The 25,704-nt window shown below is 33.8% G+C and overlaps 4 protein-coding genes across 5 annotated transcripts; 2 read left to right on the top strand and 2 right to left on the bottom strand.

Moving 5' to 3' along the window:
• Nucleotides 1-243: 243 nt before the first annotated feature.
• IscU (Iron-sulfur cluster assembly enzyme) lies at nt 244-1,254 on the bottom strand. The gene is made up of 5 exons (XM_070650364.1): nt 1,086-1,254; nt 900-1,019; nt 743-806; nt 562-681; nt 244-493 (listed from the first exon to the last, which is right to left on the bottom strand). Exons 1-5 carry the CDS (start codon nt 1,164-1,166, stop codon nt 426-428), a joined length of 453 nt encoding a protein of 150 aa, XP_070506465.1. The 5' UTR covers nt 1,167-1,254; the 3' UTR covers nt 244-425.
• An 88-nt stretch (nt 1,255-1,342) lies between these two features.
• On the top strand, nt 1,343-5,469 carry LOC139098345 (RAB6A-GEF complex partner protein 2). 2 transcript variants are annotated; one of them, XM_070650515.1, is made up of 4 exons: nt 1,343-1,511; nt 1,586-1,776; nt 1,841-2,708; nt 2,803-5,469. In XM_070650515.1, exons 1-3 carry the CDS (start codon nt 1,384-1,386, stop codon nt 2,671-2,673), a joined length of 1,152 nt encoding a protein of 383 aa, XP_070506616.1. In that variant the 5' UTR covers nt 1,343-1,383; the 3' UTR covers nt 2,674-2,708; nt 2,803-5,469. The 2 variants fall into 2 exon arrangements, with proteins under 2 accessions (XP_070506616.1, XP_070506614.1); XM_070650513.1 differs by lacking the exon at nt 2,803-5,469 and having other exon boundaries at nt 1,841-2,755.
• On the bottom strand, nt 2,710-6,938 carry LOC139098529 (uncharacterized). Its single transcript, XM_070650760.1, has 6 exons — nt 5,832-6,938; nt 5,355-5,774; nt 4,931-5,282; nt 4,460-4,872; nt 3,601-4,152; nt 2,710-3,521 (listed from the first exon to the last, which is right to left on the bottom strand). The coding sequence occupies exons 1-6, from the start codon at nt 6,031-6,033 to the stop codon at nt 2,752-2,754; spliced, it is 2,709 nt and encodes a 902-aa protein (XP_070506861.1). The 5' UTR covers nt 6,034-6,938; the 3' UTR covers nt 2,710-2,751.
• Nucleotides 6,939-8,712: 1,774 nt separating this feature from the next.
• Nucleotides 8,713-25,363, top strand: HERC2 (E3 ubiquitin-protein ligase HERC2). Its single transcript, XM_070650601.1, has 19 exons — nt 8,713-9,357; nt 9,418-12,703; nt 12,765-13,459; nt 13,523-18,265; nt 18,335-18,453; nt 18,518-18,698; nt 18,766-18,939; nt 19,004-19,153; nt 19,214-21,697; nt 21,765-21,883; nt 21,941-22,115; nt 22,170-22,468; nt 22,525-23,146; nt 23,202-23,737; nt 23,898-24,040; nt 24,102-24,176; nt 24,244-24,382; nt 24,445-24,576; nt 24,722-25,363. Exons 1-19 carry the CDS (start codon nt 8,958-8,960, stop codon nt 24,728-24,730), a joined length of 14,481 nt encoding a protein of 4,826 aa, XP_070506702.1. The 5' UTR covers nt 8,713-8,957; the 3' UTR covers nt 24,731-25,363.
• The last annotated feature ends 341 nt before the right edge of the window (nt 25,364-25,704 follow it).

Raw genomic sequence — 25,704 nt, 5'->3', positions numbered from 1 at the left:
CAGTTTTTAAAATGCAAATTTTATTTTTAACGGTTGAAATTTCAAATTTTGTAGCAATCTTTGAAATTTTCAAAATTTTAATAATCGTTAAAATTTTGAATTTTAAAATGCTGTTAAAAATTTAAAATTGTTTCATTCTGTAAGAAATAAATAGTAGCTCCATCCTAATGCACAAAGTGCAAGTCAGGTATGTAAACAGTTTTAAATAAATAAAAACAAACGGTGAGAATATAAAGCTTTAAATTAAACTTGCTAAATAAATTTTATTTTTCCGTTAATTTGGCTAATTCCTACAGTTTATTAAATGACATCCTTAACAAGATCAATGTTAAATTCTACAAGAATATATTATTACTTATATATGTCACTTTGCCTTACATTTTATTAGTTCATTCTTTTAGTTTTAAATGATTTACATAGCCTACTCAATTTTTCGGAACTTGTTTCTTCTTATAATCGGCCAAAGCTGCTTTTATAGCATCTTCTGCGAGCACTAAACAATTAAATGATAAGAGAATGAGTGATTATGGAAACGTGAGATGAATTAATTGAGATAGTTACTTGAGCAATGCAATTTGACAGGCGGGAGACAAAGTTCTTTTGCAATATCAGTGTTTTTAATTGATCCAGCTTGCTCCAATGACTTTCCTTTTACCCACTCTGTAGCTAAGGAACTTGAAGCTTTAAAGGAAATTTTGTTATCAATTTTATGTCTAAATTAATTGCTATAATTAACTTTTACCTATTGCTGAACCACATCCAAATGTTTTGAATTTTGCGTCTATGATCTTCCCATCGTCATCAACCTATCAATAGAAAATCGAGCATTTATAATATTTGTTTACTTATCCTATATTGCGCATTTTAATATCTAAATTGTATTTATCTAAAATTAATACCCTAATTTGTAATTTCATGACATCTCCGCAAGCAGGTGCTCCAACAAGACCGGTTCCTACATTTTTATCCTTTTTGTCTAAATTGCCAACATTTCGTGGATTTTCATAGTGATCGAGAACCTGTAATTAATGATGAAATTTGACAATTTTTAAAATTTTCTCAATTTAATATTTTATCAACATTACATTTTCATGATATAAAGCTACAGGTACACTTTGGATCCTCTTCAATCCGAATAATAACTTTGAACGTAATGATAATGCCATTTTCTGATGAAATTTAATTAATTTTCTTTATACACTGAAATTTTGTTTTGTTCTTCGAACTTCCACGCGATTAAAGAGGACTGTTTATTTACGACTAGAAAGTTCTTTCTAATCATTCAAATTTTAATTTACCGTTAGTTGTTAACGAATTTTTAACATTCAAATAAATTGTGAAATCAGGCAACATCGCCATATAATTTTTGTAAATAAAAGAAAAATGTTTGAGATAACTGCAAGATTATTAAGGAACCAATCATCTGTGTTCCTTTGTGGGGAAACTGTTGAAGTCTTTGTGACAATATCCAATCATTCATTACCAGAACATAGGATTTCCCAATCGAATATGTGAGTAATTTAATTTTGACCTAAATTTGATGATTTGGAGATTTCATGAATTTTCAATTATGCTCGAAAAACAGCGATGCAATGGAGCATCTAGCATGGGGGTCTGTTCAAATTAATGGATACTGCAAGACTCAACATAAAATTAAAGAACCCGTCCAGTCACTTCCAAAAACTAGCTTAAATGTTCACGAAAATTCAATTTTGTCAACAGAACCCAAAATCTTGTTTTGTGATTTACGACTAGCTAATGGAGAATCCAGGACATGTAAGTATATTGCTAATTACTTAACAATTAGAGCTATTAATTAATTTCTAATATTTTTAATTAGATTATTATAGAGAGCAGTTGCCTCCAAATTGTCCACCCACATATAAAGGAATAGACATCAAGTACTATTATAAAGTGACTGTAGCTACTCAACGTCTTGGATCAAAAGTACAGCTACTGCAAGTTCCAATTAGAGTTCTTCCGCTTTTCAATATTGAAGATAAAGTTGAGCCAATTCCAGCTCAAGGCGATGACATTACAAATGAGGAACTGACACCAACAAATCCGTTTTTAGAAAATGACAGAAAAGTGGTGTCTAAAGTTGAGATTGCTTTAGAGACATTACAAAATATTACGGCAAGAAGGAGACCGAATTTCTATATAATAACTAATCGGCGAGGTAAAATTGGAAGGTTCTGCCTGTTTAAGCCAAGCTATAAACTAGGAGAAGACATTGTAGGATCACTAGATTTTTCATGTCGTTCTGTTAGATGTGTCCAATTATCTGTTACTCTTCAATGTGAAGAAATCTTATTAAGAAATACACCGAAATCTCCAGTCAGCGACAAGGAATCAAAATCTTCAACTGGTAAAGTTACAAACTTTACGAAGCATCATGAAATTTGTGTTGGGCTTTTACAAACTCAAATGATACTTCCAATTCCATTGCATGTGACTCCATCATTTACTACTGATCTAGTGGATGTACGATGGAGACTTCATTTCCAATTTGTAACAACGACAAGCAATGAATTAATGCCAGTTGATGGACCAACTGAAGAGAATTGGAATGGACCAAAGAGTATTGACATTGAAACAATGGTTTGGAACTTACCAATCAATATACATTCCACAAATCCAACTCAAATCTTTCAACCGCAACTCCTTAACTAAATTAAAAGAAAAATAGTAATTAAGCTGATTTTGAAGTATGTATATGCATAATAAACAATAAATAATATTTATTACAGTTCAATTATACAAGGCAATAATCCCTAATATACTTTGATATCCACCACTTAGAAATCCAATTAGTGCAAGTCCCAAAATTAGCAAATTTTTAATGATATGGAACCACGACATTTTGTTATCTCCTCTAGTCATGACCAAGTATTCAATGATGACTGGGAATACAAGTGCAAGTGAATTTGAACAAACGGCTCCAATCAAGCTGATCAATAATCCAACATTAGGTACAAGAATGGCTACTGTAAATGTCACTAAAACCATGAACGTTCTGAATATTAATTCACTGGCAAATGGATTATTTGATGCAAAATTCATCGATCGCTTAACAAGTGGAAATAGAATTTGGATCGGAATGTAAAACTGTAAGGCATATCCAAGAGCAACACCAACAGCTATGATAATATTGATAGTTTGTGCCAAAATTTCATCTTGAGGTAAGTTCAATGTCAATGAACTTGCAACTTTTTCACCATATTGCCAGTATCCAAAGAAACCAAACGTTATCACAAACGATGTGAGGATTAAAACGCCAACGTTAAGTACACCAAGTTTACGTGAGAAATTTTTCGGATGTTTCATTTCGCTCTGTAAAGGTAGAACTATTCCAATACCTTCAAACACATAAATTACGGTTCCAAAGAATAGTGATAAACTTGCGATGTTTGCAATTGCGAATGCTCGTTCTGTAATGGGCGGTAAATCTTGTGATATGTAGTAGAAGGTAATTGAGATACCAACAACCATGCATACTCCAGCAATTCCTGAGCATGGTGCTGAAAAGATAAAGAATGCGGAAAATATTGTCAATAATTAAATAAAGGATTTCCTTATCGTAGTTATCATCAAATTTACCTAAGTACTTAAGATTAGTTATCAATGAACTTAGTCCGATCGGAATTAAAGACATCGATATAATTGCTCTCACCCCAAACTCAATTCCATAAAATTGAAGTACGTGTTGCATAGTTGATCCAATGAAAACAAAATATACAGCACAAAATCCCAATTGCGTAAGAATCAGGAATATATTTGATATTATCTTCATTTTTCGTGCATGCTTCTTCCAATTATCATTTGCTAATAATGCTAGCTGAAATGTTTCACCATAATCAGGTATTCTCTCAATTCCATAATGTTCTCGGACATTAGCTGCAGATCTTAGAAGAACATGTTGTTCGTAAAGGCACACAAACGATAGAAAGGCAGTTATGATTGGGGCTAGAACCAAACCAACATTACTGTATGCTTCGGCCATAGAAAATATTCCAGCCCCCAGCCCCGCCTTCACAAAATGTGTAATCGTCTCCAAATATGTCGTCGCATGTTTTTTGACTTTTTCATCGGGTTCAAATTCCTCCTTTTTAATTTCCATTTGATGTTGCTTCTTCAACAGTATAAAATCGACTAAAAAATTTTAGCTATGATTTTTTAATTAAAAAAAAATAACTAATTTCGACAAGTAAAATTGATTAAGCTAAATTGGTGTGTTGATGATTGTCTTGGAATTAAGATAAAAAACCTGAAACAGATTGAGTAATGTTTATCATTCTTTGCTGGCAGTATATCGTTGATAATTGTTGGAGCAACATTAAGAGCAAAACTTTTATTTTTTTTGTTTTAAAACTGATAACAAAAAAAAGAGACATTAATCCAATTTTAATACATACATTGCAGTCAAGGTTCAATTATACTAAATAAAGCTTAAAAATTTAAAATTTAGCTATAATGGCTGTTAGAGATTCATATCCACCAGTTAAGAATCCTAGTAGTGATATAAACAGAATTATTAAGTTCTTCACGACCAGGAACCATTTATGCTGATGCTCTTCACACGACACTAAGATAAACTCCATTAATGTTGGTAGAACTAATGCAAGTATTGTACTGCAAACTGCACCGATGAGACTCAACAATAAATCAAGTTCAGGGATTAATATTGCAACTGTTAATGTCACCAATACCATAAAAGTTCGGAAGACTAATTCCCCAACTAATGGATGTGCTCTTGAAAAATTATTCATTTTTTGAATATTTGGAAACATAATTTGAATGGCAACAAAGAACTGTATAGCATATCCTAATAATACACCTGATGCGATTGATAATTTCACAATTTGTGCTGGTCTGTAAAGGCAAAAGAAGAGGAATTAAGGAATAGAATTTAAATTAAGTGTCATCTTACATCTCATCAATCGGAAGATTAAGAGTCAATGACGGTGCTGTGGCTTCACCATATTTCCAGTAACCAATTAATCCAAATGATATGAAAATACCACTAACAAAGATCATGCCTACATTGAGAACACCGAATAATTTAGAAAAGCTTTGTGGCTCTTTCATAGCATTTTTGAGTGGCAATACCAATGCAATTCCTTCAAAAGCAAATATTGTCGTGCCGAAGAACAAAGGGAGTGTACGAAAATCAGATGGAATGAAGTCCCTTGTTGATATGGGCGGCAAATCTTGTGAAGAATAGTAGTAAGAGATTGTTAAGCCTGTTATCATACAGATATTTGCTATTCCTGAACATGGTGCTGTACATTAGTGGATATTAAATGTATTAAAAAGATTTGTTATCATTTACTTAACAAAAAGAAGTTCTTTACCGAGAAATTTCAAGTTTGTGATAAGTGACGACAGCCAAATTGGTATCAATGTCAGACCAATCAGTACATAGAGATCGATGTTATATCCATAATAGTCTAAAATTTGTTGTAAGTTTGTGCCAATAAATAAAAAATAAATGCAACAAAAACCAAGCTGTGTAATGCATATAAAGGCGTTGCAAATTCCTTTCATGGTTTTTGAGAATTTTCTCCAATGTGCATTTGTGCTGCTCTCAAATACAAGCTCAACTGTCTCAGCGTAGTCAGGATAGACTTCAAGATTGTATCGATATTTCATTTTGGATGAACATGTGAGAAGAATGTGCTGAACATGTACACAAACAGCACCAAGGATTAGAATGAGAATTGGTGCAAGTAATAAACCTCCATTTTTGACAGCATGTGCCATTGCAAAGCATCCTTAAAGTGGTGTGTAAATTATAAGACACAATAAGACTAGTTAGGCACTGTTCTTACCTGGTCCCACATTTCCTTTAAACAAATGCACTAAGGTTTCAAAATATGTTGTTTTATGAAGCACCGATTCCCGTTGCTCATTGTGATTCTTATTTTTAAGTTTCATTCTATCAGCCTCAGATTGAGGGCAATCAAAAAATTGGTCCATTGATCCACGATAATTTTCATTTATAATTACGTTGCAATTTTCTTGGAGCTCCATTTGTGAAAAATTTTTTACTACAGCCGACGAGATTCTTTGTTTTTCTTCTTGTGAGATACTGAATATTAATAGTGCATTTGCTTATACTGCATACTTGTTTTATTTTTCACTGTGCGGCAAGTTGTTTGTTATTCAGACTGTCAAAGAGAAGAATGTCAAGTGACTTCACAACACAATTTTTTTTTCATTCATATTTAAATTTAATTTCTATAATCACATCTGTAGATTTATAGTTAGTTCCAATTGGTAGCTTTTTTATCGTCTCATTAATTTTCCCTTTTCTTTACATTACTTTCACAATATGTTATTTAAAACATGTTGTCGCCGGTAACTCATCGCTTTTTATTTTGTTATGCATCAAATGAGTTGATAAAAAAGAAGAAAATATGATTAAAATAATCTTAAACTTGACCTGATTTTGTTTTTGCTTCTTTTTTTTTATATAATTCGCATGTGATTTATAAGGAAATTTCGTAATCGTACTTGAGCTTAAACCATACGCCAAACAAAAATCAGGTTTGATAAAACAAACATTTATCACATAGTTTCACCAAATTATGATCCATGGAATTATAAAATACGTGAAAAACTCTTAATCTTTGAATTTGTTGTCTATAACAAAAATGAGCGCTCAATTTAAAGATTAATATCAGTTTTGGACAACCTTTTGTTCTTCGTGGGACATCTTGATGGTATGCCTTGCACACTGCATACGGTTAATGGAACTTTAGTCAGGTTATGAGTGTGTCGTGCCACACAGGTTGTCCACCACTGATCAATTTAATCAAAAATAAATATTGAATCAATGCTTTTTGTCGTCCTTGTTTCAAATCTCGTTCCATCTTCATATATTTTTGATCACTTTACTGCGATAAACTCCACAACCGAATGCATTAAACAACAACTGTTAAATAACATTAAAATAGCAAATAGCTTAATAATTCTTTGCGATAAATTTGTCGACAGTATTTGACATACTTAAACCTCTATTGATGTGATTAATAATTACTGTGTATTATTGAAAATTTACGATACAATAATATTTTAAGCACCAAAACAGGTATTGAATGTTTGATTATTTTATAATTTATCGAATGCATCATTTGTATTTTACTGTGAAATTAATTTACTTTGCAAAGTGTCGCGATTGTAAAAATTATTTTTACTTACGTATACAAAAAAAAAATACGTCTGAACAATCCAGCTGCTTGTAAGCAAAAGAAAATGAAAATTGACAGTCTTAAACGAAAGCTTGAACATTTAAAAATTGCATTTATAATTTTCCCCATTCAAGCGTCGTCATTTTATTAGTTTTTTAAATGTCGTGACGATTTTAAATTTAGTTTAAAAATATTTTTTGGCTTTGTCTGTCGTTTTTCTTTATCAGGAAACAGGTGTAGCTTGTATTAAGACTAAACAAACGATTGAAGTTTGCCTTTTTTCGAAAAGAATTTCAATGCGCTTTGATTGTTTTTTAATCCTTTAAGCTTACATTGTGACAGCTTAAAGGCGTTTGGCGTCATCTTTAGGAACCATTAGTATTATCATAAAGGCCACAAAGTTGACATTTGAAGATTTTTAGTTCTTATTTAAGATTTTAAATTCATTTTTATTCACTATTTGTTTATTGTTGCACAAGGAGAATCAATCTCGGCAATTTCCTTAATCTAACATTAAATATGACTTAATTTGTTCAATTCACAACAAAGATTAATTAAATTACCAACATATGATTAGAATTCAACAATCTATTTACTTAATATGCTCATTTATAGAAGTCGATTCGTGATTAGAAAAACCCTAACCTCATAAGGTCATCGATGCTCAACATTGATGATCTCTCATGTATGAATGAATTTTTATGTACATTGCAAATGATAACAACATTTGTTTTGCCGTGTCATATCATCAATGTTTGTATACAAATGCCCAATACAAGAACAACTCACAAATACAATCTCAAAATCGCACGTGGATGCTGTCATTCAATAAAGTGCTAACCATGAATGAAACTCAATGGTTGTAACCTTTTATTGCAGAATACAATTTTGTTTACATCCAGCTGATTTTTGTTATGATTCGAATTAAATTTGTAAACAAAAGTTTTATCCGACAGGAAAGAAAGAAATTTTAGATTCGATTTTTAGAAGCGCATTGGATTAATTATAAAAAGTTCAATAATTTTGAAGTTTGATGATTAAAAAATATTTTTCAAAATTTTTTTGAATGAATTTTGATCAAATTTGTTAAAAATTAAAAATTTTGCCAAACTTTCAAAATTTTTAAAAATTTAAATTTGAAATTTTCTTGAAAATCAGATTCAAAAATTGATAAATTAACAGTTTTAAGTCAAATTTGTCAAAATTTAAGAAAATTTCTGTAACCGTAGGACATTAAGACAAAATTAGCACATTCGACGCATTATGAAAAATTAATGGAAACCATCTCCCAATTTTAGACTGTTTCGGGTGAAAAATCAGTGAAAATTTTCGAAAAAACATATTTAATCAAATAAAAAGATGATTAAATTGCGCTAATTGTTTAAAGTAATTTAGTTTTCATTCGATGCATATAAAGTTTAAGCTTAAAAACATCAAAAAGTGCTTAAAATTCGATAAAATAATTGTCTGGAAAATTCCATAATTGATTTTTTCATAATCACATATTTTAAATAAAAGTTTACAACAAAAATCTATTTAAATTAACTTATTTTAAGTTACTAACAAAATTTCACTGATCAGAACGGAATAGAACGTGTCAATATTGATTTTTCAGAGAAAAAAATTAAACTTCCTGAAAAATGTCAAAGATGTCTGCACTTCATATGAATTAATGTCAATGAAAAAATAATGCAATTGAAATATTAGAGCATATAAGTGGATTATTTTGCATTTTTCATTTAATTAAGTAGTTCAAAACACAAAATGTGGCTTCGAAAGCTCGAATACTTGGATGAAAAATGGCTAAAATGTAATTTGAATGCGGCCTTAAAAGATCAATATTTTACAAGATCAGCCATTTTTAATACCTTGATACAAGATTCGGAATTGTCTGATACAAAATATAATTCCATCATCAATTCAACTGGACGACATTCGTATTTGAGAACGGATGGAAAATATTATTGTGGTGCCAAGGTCCTCAACTGTTCATGTTGTGAAGGTATTTGTGGACCAACATCATCATGTGTATGCGAGTCATGTCAATTAGTTCCAGCAACATTGGAATTGCCGGATGATTATCAAAATCATCAGGAGAAACCAAATGATTTCATATTTAGTAGTGAATCCTGTTTTGAATCATGGATGTGGGGCCCTATACCAGGTAACATCTAGATTCTCATTTGGGAATGACTCACTAACATTGAATTTTTTCTCATTTTAGATGACAACCAGCTGAATACATGCATTAAAAAGCTTTTAGGAGAGCAAAGAAAAATATGCTTGCAAGCTAGCGAAAATAGCTTATCAAGCTTCTCATTAAAAATGATTCTTAAAATTTATGAAAGATATTTTGCTGCATTATCTAGAAGTAAAAGTACGAAAAGTGCAACTCAAAATCGAGAAAGCATGATAATTGATGATAAGAATGTTAATTATGAAAATGAAACCAAAGAAGTAACTCTAACCAAAAGTGAAAAAGTTAAGCATGAGCTTGCTAAGATAGGAACACGGACTGCATTAAACTTCTTCTTTGCAAGCTTAAAGCGTGCATGGAAATGTGGTGATACTGATTTATGTAGTGAACTTTTAAGTGATTCGCTTGAAGCAATCCAAACATCATTAGAACCTGGTGGATTGTTTGATACAACAAGTTTGTCATCATTGTGGATGGAAGCCATAGAAAAATCTATAAAATTTCTTCGTCAAATTGTATTGAATGAGATTAGTAATGAAAATGAGTCTGTAGCTGCACAAATTCCAAGAGCTGATAGGAATATATCGTTGAATCTCTTGCTTGAACTTGAAATGCAAAAGGGAACTCTTGCTGGATCACTTGAAGGAGTACTTTTGTTGCTTACTTTAGCGGAATTAAATGTCAATAATAACGATAATAGACAGATGCCATCGTCTTCAAATGGAATTCCACTGATTAACATACTGCGACGATATGGCGACATTAATAAAGATTCTTCATACTTGTCATCTTCAGATCATCATTCGTTTAGTCCCACTGAATCGTTCCTACGTTTTCTATCACTTCCTGAAAGTGATGAGGCAGTCGATGAATCTCTTATGGATCCTCTGCAAGCTGCTGTAATTATAATGAGCCATTTAGATCGTCTTTGTCGTTTTCATTTACCAAGCAAAATGTGGACTTCTCGTATCCAGAATTACAGAAATCAACAGATAATCTCACTTGGATACAATGGACTTTCACCAGAATTTAATGTATTTTCCTCTGAGTCAGAAGATAAATGGATGTATGACTATACTAGAAATTCCAATTACTCAGCACCAACCATTGATTTTGGAGCAAATATTATTGTTGACCAAATTGCGTGCTCAGAAAATACCATCCTGCTTTTAAGCACTACTGGCGAAGTCTATGAGGTCAAATTACATTCAGATCAAACTAAAGCCATTAAACTAGATGGATTTGATTCAACTGTATCAAAAATTTATTCAAACTGTGAAGGAAGACATTTTATTGCAATTACAGTTAATATGGAAGTATATTCATGGGGTTTAGCAGAACACGGTAGGTTGGGATTAGGTGATGAAAATGCCATAATGGTAAAACCAACCAAAATTACAGCATTAAATGAAAAACAAGCAATCGGAGCTTCTTGTGGAACAACATACAGTGCTGTATACACAGCTAATGGTGAATTGTATACATTCGGTCAAGGTTTGTTTGGAAAATTAGGACATGGAAATTCTGATGATAAAAACATTCCAACATTAGTCAATGCATTGAAATCACATAAAATTGTTGACGTTGCATGTGGTGATACGCACACACTTTGTGTAACCGATCAAGGAAAGGTTTTTGCATTTGGTGATCAAGATTTTGGAAAGCTTGGCATTGGAGTAACAAATGGATCTCAAGTTCCAATACTTGTCGAAAGTTTAAGTAACATTAGAAATGTTTATTGTGGATCACATTTTAGTATGGCTGTTTCATGTGATGATATGACTGTTTATACATTTGGAAAAGGCGGTCGATTAGGACATGAAAATGTTTTAGAAGATCTTTACCTCCCTAAAAAGGTTGAAGGTTTGAATGGAAAGAAGATAGAGAAAGTTTCAGTTGGATCTGCTCATTGCCTGTTATTGATGGAAAACGGAGAACTTTATGGCTTTGGAAAGAATGACTTCTCACAGATTTGCCCTCCATGTATCACGAAAGACTTAATAATAGCAAAACCTATTTTAACTACCCCACCATTCCTAAAGATAAGTGGAATTGCCTGTGGATCAACACAAAGCATTATATGGTCTCATTCAGCAATGATTTGCATTCCACCAAGAATTCCGTTTGTTGTTGATTTAACAGAGCAAACATTCCGTCTATTGGATCAATTGCTGTCCTGTGTTTGCAGCAATATATCATCATCTACCACAACTGTTTCAAATGAATCTGGACATCCACCAAATCAAGAGGCCGAATGTATTGCAGTTGCTTCATTAAATTTAATGTGTTTGCAATTTCATGCCATGATCTGTAACAACATTTCACCTAAGAAAGTTGGACTGACTGGAATAAGATTGAAAAATATAAAGTCAAGAATTTTACAATTATCGGGTGGAAATTCAATTCTCAAAACAATTCAAGAGGCAGCTCAAAGTGCTCTCCAAGTTGGATGGTCAATTCTCTTACCGACACCATCCGAAAGAGCACAAACATTAACCTCATTACTTCCAGATCCATCAAAAGCTTCAGCTCATAGATTCATGACAGACTTATTAGTTGGATCAATTATGGCTGAAGGTGGCTTAGAAATAGCTTTAAATCAAGTCATTAACTCTGAAAGTCAGGACTGTGAACAGCTGCCACTCCTTGATCTGTTGAAGCAATTACTTCATAATAACTCTACTTTAACACAGTCCAGATTAAATCAATTATTGATTGAGAACTTAAGTAAAGTCAATGATGAACTGATTATTAATGATACTTCCTCACCAAGTATCGATTTACTCCACAAATTTCAACGACTTCTTCTATCACACATCTGTGCAGCAACTCCCATTAATGATTTATCAGGTGCAGAATCATTGCTCGAATCATACATAATATTAATGTCTTCGCTTTGTGTTTCAACACTAAAGAAGGCACAGGAGGTTATTGTTCAAGAAAGAGAAAATGTTGCACTCATCTTACAGTGTGACATTTCTGACTCCTTATTATATGAGTTACTCTTGGGATTAATTCTCGTACAGAAAGAGAGACCATCATTCCTAAGTTCATTTAAATGGATGGAAAACATGCTCCCATTACTAATTGCACTTGATGAAATTAATCGTCTTTTGTATGACACAGATGTAAAGAATTCTGATCATATGGGATGGCCTGGTATTATTTCTACAACACGTGATAATGATGTTGATAGGATGACTGCAACATCGGAAGCACAATTAGTTAGAAAATGTGATTTTGAGAATAGTATGCTTGATGGATGTAAATATATAATTATCAATGGATGTGTTTATGATGTTAAAGATTTTGTGTAAGTATGAAATTGTGAAATTTAAAGCTATAACCTAATCTTGTTCCTACTTAATCCACAGGTGTGAAAATGCTGAATCTCAAACGTTAATTGAGACAAATATTGGAAAAGACTTGTCAAATGAACTTAGTGCTTTAGAGCATCAGAAGACTTTGGAAGATATTATTGGCAATAATAGTTTATTTGTAGGCAAATATGAATCTGAACAGTCATCAAGATATAAAGATGTCGATCAAAGTTATGAAAAACTTTGTTATTTTGAGTCTGAGAAAACATTAGCATGGATATTAGGCATGAGATCTAATATATTACAAAAATCAACGTTCCTTCAACCGGCTGAATTGACATGCAAGAAAATGCTTAATTCAGCTATTTTGAGAGGTGGACTGCAAACAAATATTGCGAATCCATTCGATGAAGAGAAATTTGAAGCCCGAAGTAGTGGATCTACAGCTGGCAGTACACCAACTACAGATGTTATAAATTTATTGGGAGAATTGCCACCGATAGCACAATGTCCACCGCTTCAATACAGAATCCAGTCATTGATCTATGGCTTAGCAGAAAGTAAAACTATTGATCCAAATGTTAGTGCATGGATCAGTCTTTCGGAAAGATATTGTAAAGAGAACAATTTAATCTGGCATCAAGAATATTCTACGGATCATCCAATAATTGATGTTGAAAGATTACTTACAGCTGTCCTTATTCGTCATCAGAACTTAGGAACTTTAGTGTTGGCTGTAATTGACAGAGGTAAATGTACACTTGATTCCTGGATTTTATAGTTATTTACTTATTTTATTTCTTCCTAATTAGACATGACAGGAACTACTGGTAAAGTGCCACAACCAATTAGTGACATAATTAAAATCGTTCACATGATGAAATGGAATTTGATAAAGATTCGTCAGCAGTTGAATCGAAGTTATAAAGAAGTTTGCACACCAATTTTAGAAAAATGTCGATTCCTCCTTTATGAAGTACGCCCATCATTAAGTCCTGAACAATCTGGATTAAAAAAGCTGTTTCATCATTATAAAGAGCCAAGATTCAAGACTATTGTGAAAAAGATCATTGAGGACAGTAAAATATCCACAGAAGATGGTGAAATAGAATCTTCTAAAATTGAGGATTTATTGAATGCATCAATCCAAAGTCACCATAATTCGTACTCAAAAGTAGCTCAATTTGTAAGTGAACATTTTGAGCGACACTTATCGAATGAAAGTCTCCATAAAGTTGGAAGTAGTGAAGCAATGAATTTTGAAATGATTCCGTCAAAAACTCCGTCAAATGAAAACCTATTGGCAGTTGATACACCAATCGAGGAATCATCTCCATTGATTATGTCTAATGCTGATGAAGGAATGCTTAATGTTGATGGAAAGCCACTAAATAATGATGAATTTGTAAATAATGTCATTCTTAAATTGAGTGAACGTCACAACCAATATGAAGACTCAAAGTTCAAGACATCAGTTAATAATCAAATTGTTGATTTCGTCATGCAAGAGAATTTGGATGTAGAGACATTGAGACGAGCTATGTTCTGTCAAATTCAAAGATACCAAACAAGAAAGGAAGGATTGAAAATGTTCCACGAACTTTTATCAATTAACAATTTATTGGACGCAGCTAAATATAACATCTACAATGGATTCCTTAATTCAGCATACGGTGAAGAAAACACAGAATCAAATGATCAGCAATATGATCACATCCTTGAGAATTTAAACCTCATTACGGCTTATCAAAAAGCTGATGTCCTCATTGCTCATTCGCAGATTTTAGAATGGACAATTAAAGAATTCCAAAAGTATGTTAATCAGGAACAAATCATTGGTAAGCAAAAATGGACTCACGGAGACAAAGATCAAACGAACCTTGGTACTTATGTGTTCCTCAAAAAAGTTTCCAGAGCTAGATTTTTACTGATGATATTCGGACTTCTAGCCAAGAATTATACAGCAAATGAATTGAGCTTGTTGATCAATTCTGGACTTCTTGGAACAAGTTTGGGAATCTTACATCAAACAGGAAATAATGAGCTACCACAGAGCAATAAATCTGACAAAGAACTTAGTGTCGTTTTTGAAGAAAATATTAAGCTTAAGCACAATTTCTCAAAAGATGGAATGCTTACAGGACCTGAACTAGTAAAGCTCATGAAAATCGGTACGATAGTCGCTAGAGGTGCTGACTGGAAGTGGGGTGAACAAGATGGAAATGGTGAAGGTAGAATAATCAGTGAAGTTGGTGATGATGGATGGGTTCGAGTTGAATGGAATTCAGGTGCAACGAATTCATACCGAATGGGAAAAGAAGGACAATATGATTTAAGACTTGCAGACAGCAGCTTCAAAACGATCTCACCAGATAAAGAAAGTGATAAAGAAAATGAACTATTTGAGTCAAAGCTGCAACAAAATGATTTTCATCCAACTAAATTATTAAAAAGTGCATGCATTAAATTATTGCAAATGGTATCAACATCTGTGGGAATTCATGGTGATAAAATGCAAAATGATTCAGTGCGAGTATTTGTGACTATGTTCTATGCAATATTGTCACAAAAAGGAAATTATTCACTAAATATTGGACTTGATATGTGGAGAACTATTGCATTTTTAAAAAGTATTTTAAAATCCCACTGCATATCAAAGCATATAACGTCAGAATTGTGGTTAAAATTGTATTTTGATATGCTTCGTTCACCCATAATGAATGAAAAGGATGTCTTCAAAAAAGTTCAGTGTATTAAGCTGTTAACTGCAACATTGGTTCAATGGAATGAAACCAGTACAGAAAGGACTGAATATATTATTAATCAATTATTCTACATGTTAGGAACTGTATGTATGAACTGTCCATATGATCAATCGCTCACTCAACTTCCAATTGGAATTAAAACAAAAGTTCTAGCAAGTGCATCACATTCTGGTACAATTGCTGAAGAGTTAATTACACTCATTCGTAAACTTCACACATTACCCAGTTGGAATGATACGATTAACAATTTTATATCTCAAAAGATGTGCATTGCAGCTGATATGTTTATTGATATGGAACGAGACTCAAATGTATATGATGAAAAAATTAATGTTGCTGCTGCTTTAAATGTAATTGGTGGTTTTGATCCTCGCTTACGTATTGGAATTGATGTTATTTATGATAGTGTTAAGTGCTCAATATCTCGAATGACTCAAAGTGGCACAGTAATATTGAATGTTCATAACTCTAATGAGACAAAGAATATTTCGTTCGCAAAAGTTGAGAAAGTCATCGAGCAAGGAATATTCAGCTTGTCTAAGTTATCACTAAATGAAATTCTATTAAATTCTTGGGCTGTTTTAATGTACGGCATGAACTTTGACACAAAAATTACTGAAAACATGAATTCCTTCGATATTGGATTATTAAGCAATCAACAGATACAATTAGCATCGCTAAAAGCAACTCAAGTTCTGTTCCGTCATCAAAGTTTATTAAAAACAATTTTAAGACAACGATCACCAGGAATATTAAAATATTCTTCAGATGAGAGCATGTCAGATGATTCAAAGAACCAAAAATCTGATGAGAGTGATGACAAAAAGGATCAAGCAACTCCACAAGAACCTAAACATGAACTCCTTGTTCAGAGTGTTTTATCACGTGCCATTCAATCGAGTCCATTAAAAGCATGTTATACACAAACTGAAATGGAAATTGCAGCAATCGCAATATGTCAAACATTATCAGCACATTTTAAGAACAATATTCCTCCATCGCATGTTAAGTTCCAAAATGTTAAGCAGGCAACAATGATTCATGGATCCTTACTCTATAATGAATCCATACACGAGTCAATTTACAACAATGCTAGTAATTATGCATCATTTGGTAATGAATCTTCAAGAGCTAATCCATCAACAAAGCTTGTAATACAAATAATGGAAATGGGATTCACAAGAAAAACTGTGGAACTGGCATTAAAGCAGATTACTAATCGAGTAGAAATTTTGCCAACACCAGAACAAGTTGTTCAATGGATCATTGATCATCCTGAATCAATTGTCGATGAAGACAGTAAAGGAACACTAAATAAAATCAACAGCTTTAATATAGCAAGTACAGTTGATAGCGACAATGATAGCACATGCTCTGAAAATTTGAACTCTTCATCCATAAGTCAACAAGATCGACAAACGAAATTTGCACGTCGTGACGACTTTAAGAATGCTGATCAATATGCCATATATGTAAGAGGTCATATAGTTCCTGGAATGATTGTTAGATGCTGCCGGGACTTTGAGGAAATTCGAGCAGGTGATGTTGGTATTGTATTGAAAATTGAACCAGATGAATTGCATGATCTGAATGTCAGAGTTGATTTCAAGAGTCACGAGCGACCATTTTGGATGTGTTTTGTGCATTTAGAATTAATGGAACCACCATCTGAAGATTTAAAATCTCTTAATATTACTTATGGATCTCACGTCAAGATTAAGCCAACAAACACTGTTCCACGAACACAAACAGTCAAAAATACTGTTGGAATCGTTACAGCAGTCAATGGCTTAGAAGTAATTGTTGACTTTCCACAGCAAAAGTCATGGTGTGGTCAACTATATGATCTGGAACTTGTTCATCCAGCATCAACTGAAAGTGATTTATATGATATTATTGAAGACTGGTCACAATGTTTAAAATCTCTAACAGTGTCATCGAATGAATCGTTAGCCAAAAATTTACTTGAACGAACAACTTCATTCTGGCAAAGTTCTAATACACAAGGACGTCCATGGATAAGACTGGAAATGAGAGAAAATATATTGATTCATTCACTGTCATTACGCATAGATCCAAATGATTGTAGCCATCAACCAAGCACAATAATTGTTAAAACAGGAGATACTATATCCAGCCTTAAAGATTTTAACTGGGTCACAATCAGGTCTAACGATACTCATGTCAATCTTTTATCAAATGTAAGGCAGTATTTCAATCATATAGAAATTTTTATAAAGCAATGCCGAAATAATGGAATTCAGTGCCGTATACATGATTTGTATATTGTTGGCAAAAGACGACAGACGGACTTGGATGCTATGCTCGCAAATGCTCAATTTTTAGCAACCGACAATGACATGAATGAACCAACTTATGCATCAAGCTCTACTGGATTTGCAGAAGAGAAAATTAGCAAGCCATTATCATGTCGTGAAGAAGGATCATCGAGAGTTTTTGTCTGGGGTTTGAATGATAAGGAACAACTTGCTGGTCTTAAAGGATCTAAAGTTAAAATTCCAATGTTTTCTGCCATTTTATCAGCACTCAAGCCAATCCATATTGCTGGTGGATCAAAATCTCTCTTTATTGTGTCACAAGATGGAAAGCTTTACTCATGCGGTGAAGGCACAAATGGTCGTTTGGGTCTCGGTCACAATAACAACGTATCAACTCCACAACAACTACCAGTATTGAGTCAATATATTGTAAAGAAAGTTGCAGTTCATTCTGGCGGTAAACATGCAATGGCAATAACTTTAGATGGAAAAATATTCAGTTGGGGTGAAGGTGAGTTTAAAGCTACATCCGATTAAAATCATCAATTACCAATTTTCGATTACTTTTATTCCACATCAGGTGAGGATGGAAAATTAGGACATGGTAACCGATTGACACTTGAAAAACCAAAATTAATTGAAACACTTAAGACAAAACGAATTCGAGATATTGCTTGTGGAAGTGCACATAGTGCTTGTGTAAGTTCAAAAAGTACTTTTGCATATTGTTCATTATTGTTAATTTATCAATTCATTGACACAGATTACATCAGAAGGACATCTGTATACATGGGGCTTAGGTGAATATGGAAGACTTGGACACGGAGATAATCAAACATTGCTAAAGCCCAAACTTGTTCAAAAGTTAGTTGGCCAAAGAGTCGTTCAAGTCGCTTGTGGATCGAGAGATGCTCAGACATTATGTTTGACTGAAGATGGACAAGGTATGTCCTGCAAATACTTTAATCACTTCTTTACTAACAGTATCTTTGCTATATTTGAATAATCTAGTGTATAGCCATGGAGATGGTGACTTCGGAAAACTTGGAAGAGGTGGTTCTGATGGTTGCAGTGTTCCTCTACCAATCGAACGTTTGAGTGGTTTGGGAATCATGCAAATTGAATGTGGAGCACAATTTTCGCTGGCGTTGACAAGAAGCGGAGAAGTTTGGACTTGGGGAAAAGGTAATGACAGAAATATAAGGATTATTAAGAAGGCACTAAGAAAAAATTTTAAATTTTATTACAGGTGACTATTACAGACTGGGTCATGGATCTGATCAGCATGTAAGAAAACCTACACCAGTTCAAGGATTACGAGGAAAGAAAGTAGTTCATGTTGCTGTTGGTGCTTTACATTGTTTAGCTGTCACAGAATCAGGCCAGGTTTATGGATGGGGTAAGTCACTAATTATTGATCCATCAAAATATTTAATTTAATGATTTAAATGATAAATAGGCGACAATGACCATGGCCAGCAAGGCAGTGGCACGACTAGTGTAAACAAAAAGCCAACATTAGTCGTTGGACTTGACGGAGTTTTCGTCAATCGAGTAGCATGTGGCAGTTCTCATAGTGTTGCATGGAACTTACCAGACAATGAAGCTGAACATGACAAAAAGGAAGCTGTTCCATTTGCTTTTCCTAAAGATCCACTTGGAGGTCAAAGTTTAGGAATGTATTCAGCAGATGATCAAACTACAGCTTCACCTGCTTTATCATCAAAGTCGAAACAACCACGAAAATCATTATCCGAAATAGTTTTATCGCTTGAATCTGCTCCTGCTTTGCAAGCTGCTTTAACACATATTTTAAATGGCATAAAAATATTGCAAGCTAGATCATGTATAATTGCTGCACTTACAAGTCATGCTCAAATCAAAAATCATCAAACGACTTTTGATGCTGAAAAAATTCTGAAGGAAGCTAAGGCTGAGGATATTATCGAACAAGATAAACAAGAAGTTATGGCACAAACTAATCAACGGGATATTGTCAATTCACAAATAGCAAGTGGAGGTGGCGAAAGCTTAGCAGATGAATGCGAACTTCCAGGTGGTTCAGAAATCCTTAATGATCCTGAATATCCCAACAATCCACTGCCTAACACATCAAACAGTTTATACAGAAGTTTAACTAATTCAATGTCAATGTCAATATCAAGCTGCAATAATCCAGCACAAAAGGCATCAAGGATGTCAACTAGTGCAATGTCAGTAATGGCATGCATTATAAATCGTCAGGAAGAAATGATAAATGAAACAACCGTAGTCAAATCATCACTGGATGAATTTTTAATGCTTTTGGGAGAAACAGAAGCTAGGAATCTTTTGGAGCTGCTGAAATTAAGCGTTTGTGGACGAATTCCAGGTCCACAAGCAAATGCTGAAACAATAGCAAATACTTTGATTGAGTTAGGACTTAATTCGTCAACAGTTGGAAATATGATTATTGAAACATGTATTTCTGAATTGGAAGATCTGACATCGCGCCATTGCTTAGAAAAAGTACCAAGACCTGTTGTTCAAGAAAGCAGTCATCCATATGTGGATGATATAACGTTAGTTGGACATGTCAAAATACCTGGAGCTGAATTTTTAAGAATTGAATTCGATCATCAGTGCTCAACTGAAAAACGGAATGATCCTTTGATTATTATGGATGCTAGTGGCCGAGTAATAGCGACAAGATCTGGTCGAGAATATGCACAATGGGCACAAGAAATTAGAATTCCTGGTGATGAAATGCGATGGAAGTTTACAAGTGATAATTCTGTTAATGGATGGGGCTTCAGATTCTTGGTGCATGCTATCATGCCTGCATCTTATCTACAAGAATTAGGATCTGATAGAAAAATCCTATCACAGCCATCAATTGAATTAGTTATGGTGTTGCTGGATTCAAAGCTTGCACCACAAAATCCAAATGTGCTGTTAAGACTAATCTCAGCACTATCACAATGTGCCCAGAAAGGAACATTATCAATTAATCAGAGAATATGGTGTTTGAAGAAGATTCATCATTATTTAACAACATCAAAATATTCATCATGTGCATCAGACACATCGTTGCTGGATATTATAAATCCCTTAATTCCAATGATATTAAAGCAATATGAATATGAGGAAGGACTTGTTAGAACTGGCGTTCATTTAATGCATTCACTATTTTTCCAATCATATATTGCATTAGCATGCGATTTAAATGTTGACACTATTTTACCCACAAATGAAGCTCATAAATGGTCATGGTTTAAGAGGTATTGTGCTGCTGTTCGTGTAGCAAAATCTTTAATTCGTCGTGCACCACTTCCAAAATCATTCTGTCTTGATGTTCGAAAGAAATTGGAAAATAGTTCAGGTAGTGGTGGACCTGTTACAGCTGCAATAGAAATGAGCTCGTCAATGACATCATCGTCTTCTTATTATCAAACGTCATCATTACAAGCATCGATTCCAAATGAAAATGATTTATCAGAGACATTTGAAAAAGCTCCACATGAAGATCATGTCCTGTTCACTCAAAACCATGATTCACAATTGCTGCAATGGTTTAATAGAAGACCTGAAGATTGGGCATTCTCATGGGGTGGTGGAGCATCGACAATCTTTGGATGGGGACACAATCATCGTGGACAACTTGGTGGACTTGATGGAAGTCGAATTAAAATTCCAACACCATGTGAAGCACTAAGTATGTTAAGACCTGTTCAAATTGCAGGCGGTGAACAAACTCTTTATGCTGTTACGCATGATGGAAAGGTTTACGCTACTGGATATGGTGCTGGTGGTCGATTAGGAATAGGTGGAACTGATTCAGTCGCTGTGCCAACATTAATTGAAAGTTTGCAACATGTTTTTATCAAAAAAGTTGCAGTTAATTCTGGTGGTAAACATTGCTTAGCATTGTCATCGGATCATGAGGTTTTCAGTTGGGGTGAAGGTTGGTAGCTTTACATTCTGAATTTATTCTGAATTATTGTGTATTCTGGTACTCTTTAACATATTAGGTGAAGATGGAAAACTAGGACATGGAAATAGAGATAGCTACGATCGTCCAAAATTAATTGAAGCTCTTTCTGGATTAGGCGTGGTTGATATTGCTTGTGGAAGTGCTCATAGTGCAGCTGTAAGAAATTAAGATATATTCCTATGCTTCAGGTATTACTAATAAATTATTTTCCAGATAACATCAGAAGGACACGTACTAACTTGGGGCAAGGGAAGATACGGAAGGTTGGGACATGGAGACTCGGAAGATCAGCTGAAACCTAAAGTCGTGGAAGCACTTCTAGGATATCGAGCAATCGATGTTGCTTGTGGAAGTGGAGATGCTCAAACATTGTGTATTACTGATGATGGTAAATAATCCTTATTTCTTACAAAACAAAATCAATAACTTTATCTCTTCTCAGATAACATATGGTCCGCGGGAGATGGCGACTACGGTAAACTTGGACGAGGTGGTTCTGATGGATGCAAAATACCAATGAAGATTGAAAGCTTAGCTGGCTTGGGAGTGATCAAAGTTGAATGTGGTTCACAATTTTCTGTCGCACTGACAAGAAGTGGAAGCGTATATACTTTCGGAAAAGGTGATTATTATCGTTTAGGTCATGGTAACAGTGAACATGTTCGACGGCCAAAGAAGATAGCAGCTCTACAAGGCAAAAAAGTTGTGTCTATTGCAACAGGCTCATTGCATTGTATTGCGGTAAGTTCAAAATTATTCCATAAATTAGCACAAATTAATCAAAATTACATTAACAGTGCACGGATACTGGAGAGTGCTATGTATGGGGTGACAACGATGAAGGACAATTAGGAGATGGAACTGTAACAGCAATTCAACGACCAAGACTAGTCAGTGCACTTCAAGGAAAGAATATCGTTCAAGTTGTTTGTGGATCTGCTCATACTATTGCTATATCAACATGCCCACACTCAACCAATTCTCGAACACTTCCAGCACCACCAATGGAGTATGATTTAGTTCGTGATATAGATCCTGAAATTCTACAAAATCGTTTAGTTCTTCTTCATCATTTCTCGGAATTAATTTGTCCATGCCTAGCAATGATACCAAATGAAGGTGATTTCTCCTTGGGAGCATTAAGAGACATCCTTGTTTATACAATAAAAGAAGCAAGCTTACGTAAAGTCATACAGTGTACCATGGTGCGAGACAAACCTCATGGACCGACAATTGAGCTTAATCGTATTCAAGTAAAACGGTCAAGATCAAGAACAGGAAATGGCTTGGCTGGCATTGATGGAATGAAGAGTGTTTTTGGCCAAATGGTTCAAAAATTGCCTTTACTTACACAGGAATCACTATTTCTTCCTCATCGTGTATGGAAAGTCAAATTTGTCGGAGAATCAGTTGATGACTGTAAGTATGAAGATCCATAAAATATATTCAAATTTATTAAATTTATTCAACACAGGTGGAGGTGGATTCTCTGAAAGTATTGCTGAAATGTGTGATGAACTACAAAATGGAAGTGTCCCATTGTTAATTCAAACACCGAATGGTAGAGGTGAAGCTGGTGCCAATAGAGATTGCTTCTTACTTGATCCAACTCTGAACTCTATTTTACACATGAACATGTTCAGATTCCTTGGAGTTTTAATAGGAATTGCCATTCGAACAGGATCGCCATTAAGCTTGAATTGTTTAGCTGAGCCTGTCTGGAGACAACTTTCTGGCGAAGCATTGAGACCATCAGATCTTACAGAAGTTGACAGAGATTATGTAACTGGACTGTTATGTATAAGAGACATGGATGAAGATCCAAAAATATTCCAAACTATGGAGCTTCCATTTTCAACACCTTCTGCGAAAGGTCACGAAGTATTTTTATCTACTAAATACACACACATTACATCTGAGAACAGGCATGAATATGTGAAGTTAGCACTAAATTACCGATTGCACGAATTTGATGAGCAAATTAAGGCAGTAAGAGATGGAATGTCGAAGGTAAATATTGAATTGTGGCATGGATTTTGAGTTATACCCTAACAGGCAAAGAGCATGCTTTCATGGTACAGAAATATCACTGCTGTATCCAGAAGCTGTCTCTTTGCCTGTTACGGATAGATTCAGAAGGAAGTCTAACAAACTTTGATTATTTCCACAGGTTATTCCCGTACCACTACTTTCATTATTCTCTGCAACTGAGCTACAAGAAATGGTTTGTGGATCTCCAGATATTCCATTAGGATTATTGAAGACAGTAGCAACGTATAAGGGTGTCGACTCAACATCTCCACTTGTTCAATGGTAAATTTTGTTATATAACTAAGCAAAACTCATTTGATGATTAATTATGCCTTAAATACAGGTTCTGGGAAGTTATGGAAGAATTCACAAATCAGGAACGGTCGTTGTTCTTGCGATTTGTATGGGGAAGAACGAGGTAAGCTTACAGACAAGATAAAAATTCAGGATTTTTCTGAATTTATTCAAATTTTTGTTTTCCACAGACTTCCAAGAAACATAGCCGACTTTAGAGGAAGAGATTTCGTCTTACAGGTTCTTGATAAATATAATCCAGCTGATCATTTCCTGCCAGAAAGTTATACATGCTTCTTTTTATTGAAAATGCCACGTTATTCATGCAAGGTAATGTCATTCAAGTTTCAATAAGGAATTTAACTAAATCCTGAACTCTTTCCCAAATACAGGCAGTGCTGATGGAAAAATTAAAGTACGCAATACACTTCTGCAAATCAATCGACACAGACGATTATGCACGAGTCGCAATGGGTGATCCAACAAGTCATACTGCCAGCGAAGACAATTCTGATATTGAATCGGTAATTTCTAATCCAGTTCATGTTAGGTTTTCATAGACTTTTACCTTCTTGTTTATGCTTAATTCTGTTAATCTTATTCTAAATCGCTTTTCATACATTAATTAGATAATATTATTTTATATACCAAAAAAATTTCTCATTTCAGATCGCCTAAAATAGCTTTCATTAAACTATAACTTAATCACATCATTAGTGGATTATCCATAGAATACAGAAATATATAAATTAAATCAGTGGGTAGAACAGAAACTATATAAACGATTTAATCAGGTTTCAACTATAATTTAATCTTGACATGTAAGCATGTCCTAGACATTTTATGCAGATGCAAGCTTTGTGACGACTTTTTTCATATAGAATAGAATCAAATTCTGACGTTAGTGACAACAAAAACCTTTTTTTTATGTCTTAAATAGTGAAACGCCTTTATTCTCATCGCAAGTTTTGTTTCTTAGGGATCTAGTGCAGCAGGATTAAAAAACTTTTTTTTTTTATTAATTCTGAGAATTTTAAATTTAGTTGCTAGTTAATCACTCGCATTTTTTTTTTACTCTCATAAATTTATCTATTTTCTCTAGTCATAATAAAGTCATATTCTCTATTTAAAATACACACTTTTTTTGTATCATTTTGTTTGCAAGCAACTTTAAGCAAAATAAAAAACAATTACGCGAAAGCAAAAATATGAAAAATATTGTATAGACAATGATTATCAATTGAATTTATCCGATTGATTTTGATGAATAATAAAAATAAAAATACAATATTGTATTTTCTATTCACTTAATTTGTGGTTCTTGATGTTTTAATTGGATAGAATAGTTCCTAAAATTATTAAACATTTTGTAATCTGTAGAATTTTGAATCCTGAGCGAAACAGATGAAGAAGTTTTTACCACCGAGATTATAAGGGTCCGCCAAAGTTCTTTTGTTAACATTCAAATGGATCAACCTTCAAATTCTCCATGTTGCTCCTAAATGGAGCTCCATTTAGCAGTCACACCGAGCCGGCTCCATTTAGCAGTTACACAGAAGCGGCTCTATTTGGTAATCACACGGAGGCGGCTTCCATTTGATGTTAGTAAAAGAGCTTATGCGGAGCCCCAAATGCTCTTCGTTCCTGTCATC

This window comes from Chironomus tepperi, unplaced genomic scaffold (assembly GCF_022539635.2).
Source record: "Chironomus tepperi strain 1889 unplaced genomic scaffold, CSIRO-AGI_Ctep_v1 contig_445, whole genome shotgun sequence".
Classification (NCBI taxonomy): Eukaryota; Metazoa; Arthropoda; class Insecta; order Diptera; family Chironomidae; genus Chironomus; species Chironomus tepperi.
This window is presented reverse-complemented; position numbering and strand designations above follow the sequence as displayed.

Bases quoted from the DNA above. Each gene is read 5' to 3' on its own strand.
- IscU (XM_070650364.1), bottom strand. From the start codon at position 1,166: ATGGCATTATCATTACGTTCAAAGTTATTATTCGGATTGAAGAGGATC. The intron at 1,020-1,085 runs GTAATGTTGATA...CATTAATTACAG, and splicing joins TAGCTTTATATCATGAAAAT to GTTCTCGATCACTATGAAAA. The intron at 807-899 runs GTATTAATTTTA...TTCTATTGATAG, and splicing joins TCATGAAATTACAAATTAGG to GTTGATGACGATGGGAAGAT.
- LOC139098345 (XM_070650515.1), top strand. From the start codon at position 1,384: ATGTTTGAGATAACTGCAAGATTATTAAGGAACCAATCATCTGTGTTC. The intron at 1,512-1,585 runs GTGAGTAATTTA...CTCGAAAAACAG, and splicing joins AGGATTTCCCAATCGAATAT to CGATGCAATGGAGCATCTAG. The intron at 1,777-1,840 runs GTAAGTATATTG...ATTTTTAATTAG, and splicing joins TAATGGAGAATCCAGGACAT to ATTATTATAGAGAGCAGTTG.
- LOC139098529 (XM_070650760.1), bottom strand. From the start codon at position 6,033: ATGGAGCTCCAAGAAAATTGCAACGTAATTATAAATGAAAATTATCGT. The intron at 5,775-5,831 runs GTAAGAACAGTG...CACCACTTTAAG, and splicing joins TAAAGGAAATGTGGGACCAG to GATGCTTTGCAATGGCACAT. The intron at 4,153-4,459 runs AAATTTTTAAGC...AAAATTTTTTAG, and splicing joins AGCCATTATAGCTAAATTTT to TCGATTTTATACTGTTGAAG.
- HERC2 (XM_070650601.1), top strand. From the start codon at position 8,958: ATGTGGCTTCGAAAGCTCGAATACTTGGATGAAAAATGGCTAAAATGT. The intron at 9,358-9,417 runs GTAACATCTAGA...TTCTCATTTTAG, and splicing joins GATGTGGGGCCCTATACCAG to ATGACAACCAGCTGAATACA. The intron at 18,454-18,517 runs GTAAGTTCAAAA...TCATTGACACAG, and splicing joins GAAGTGCACATAGTGCTTGT to ATTACATCAGAAGGACATCT.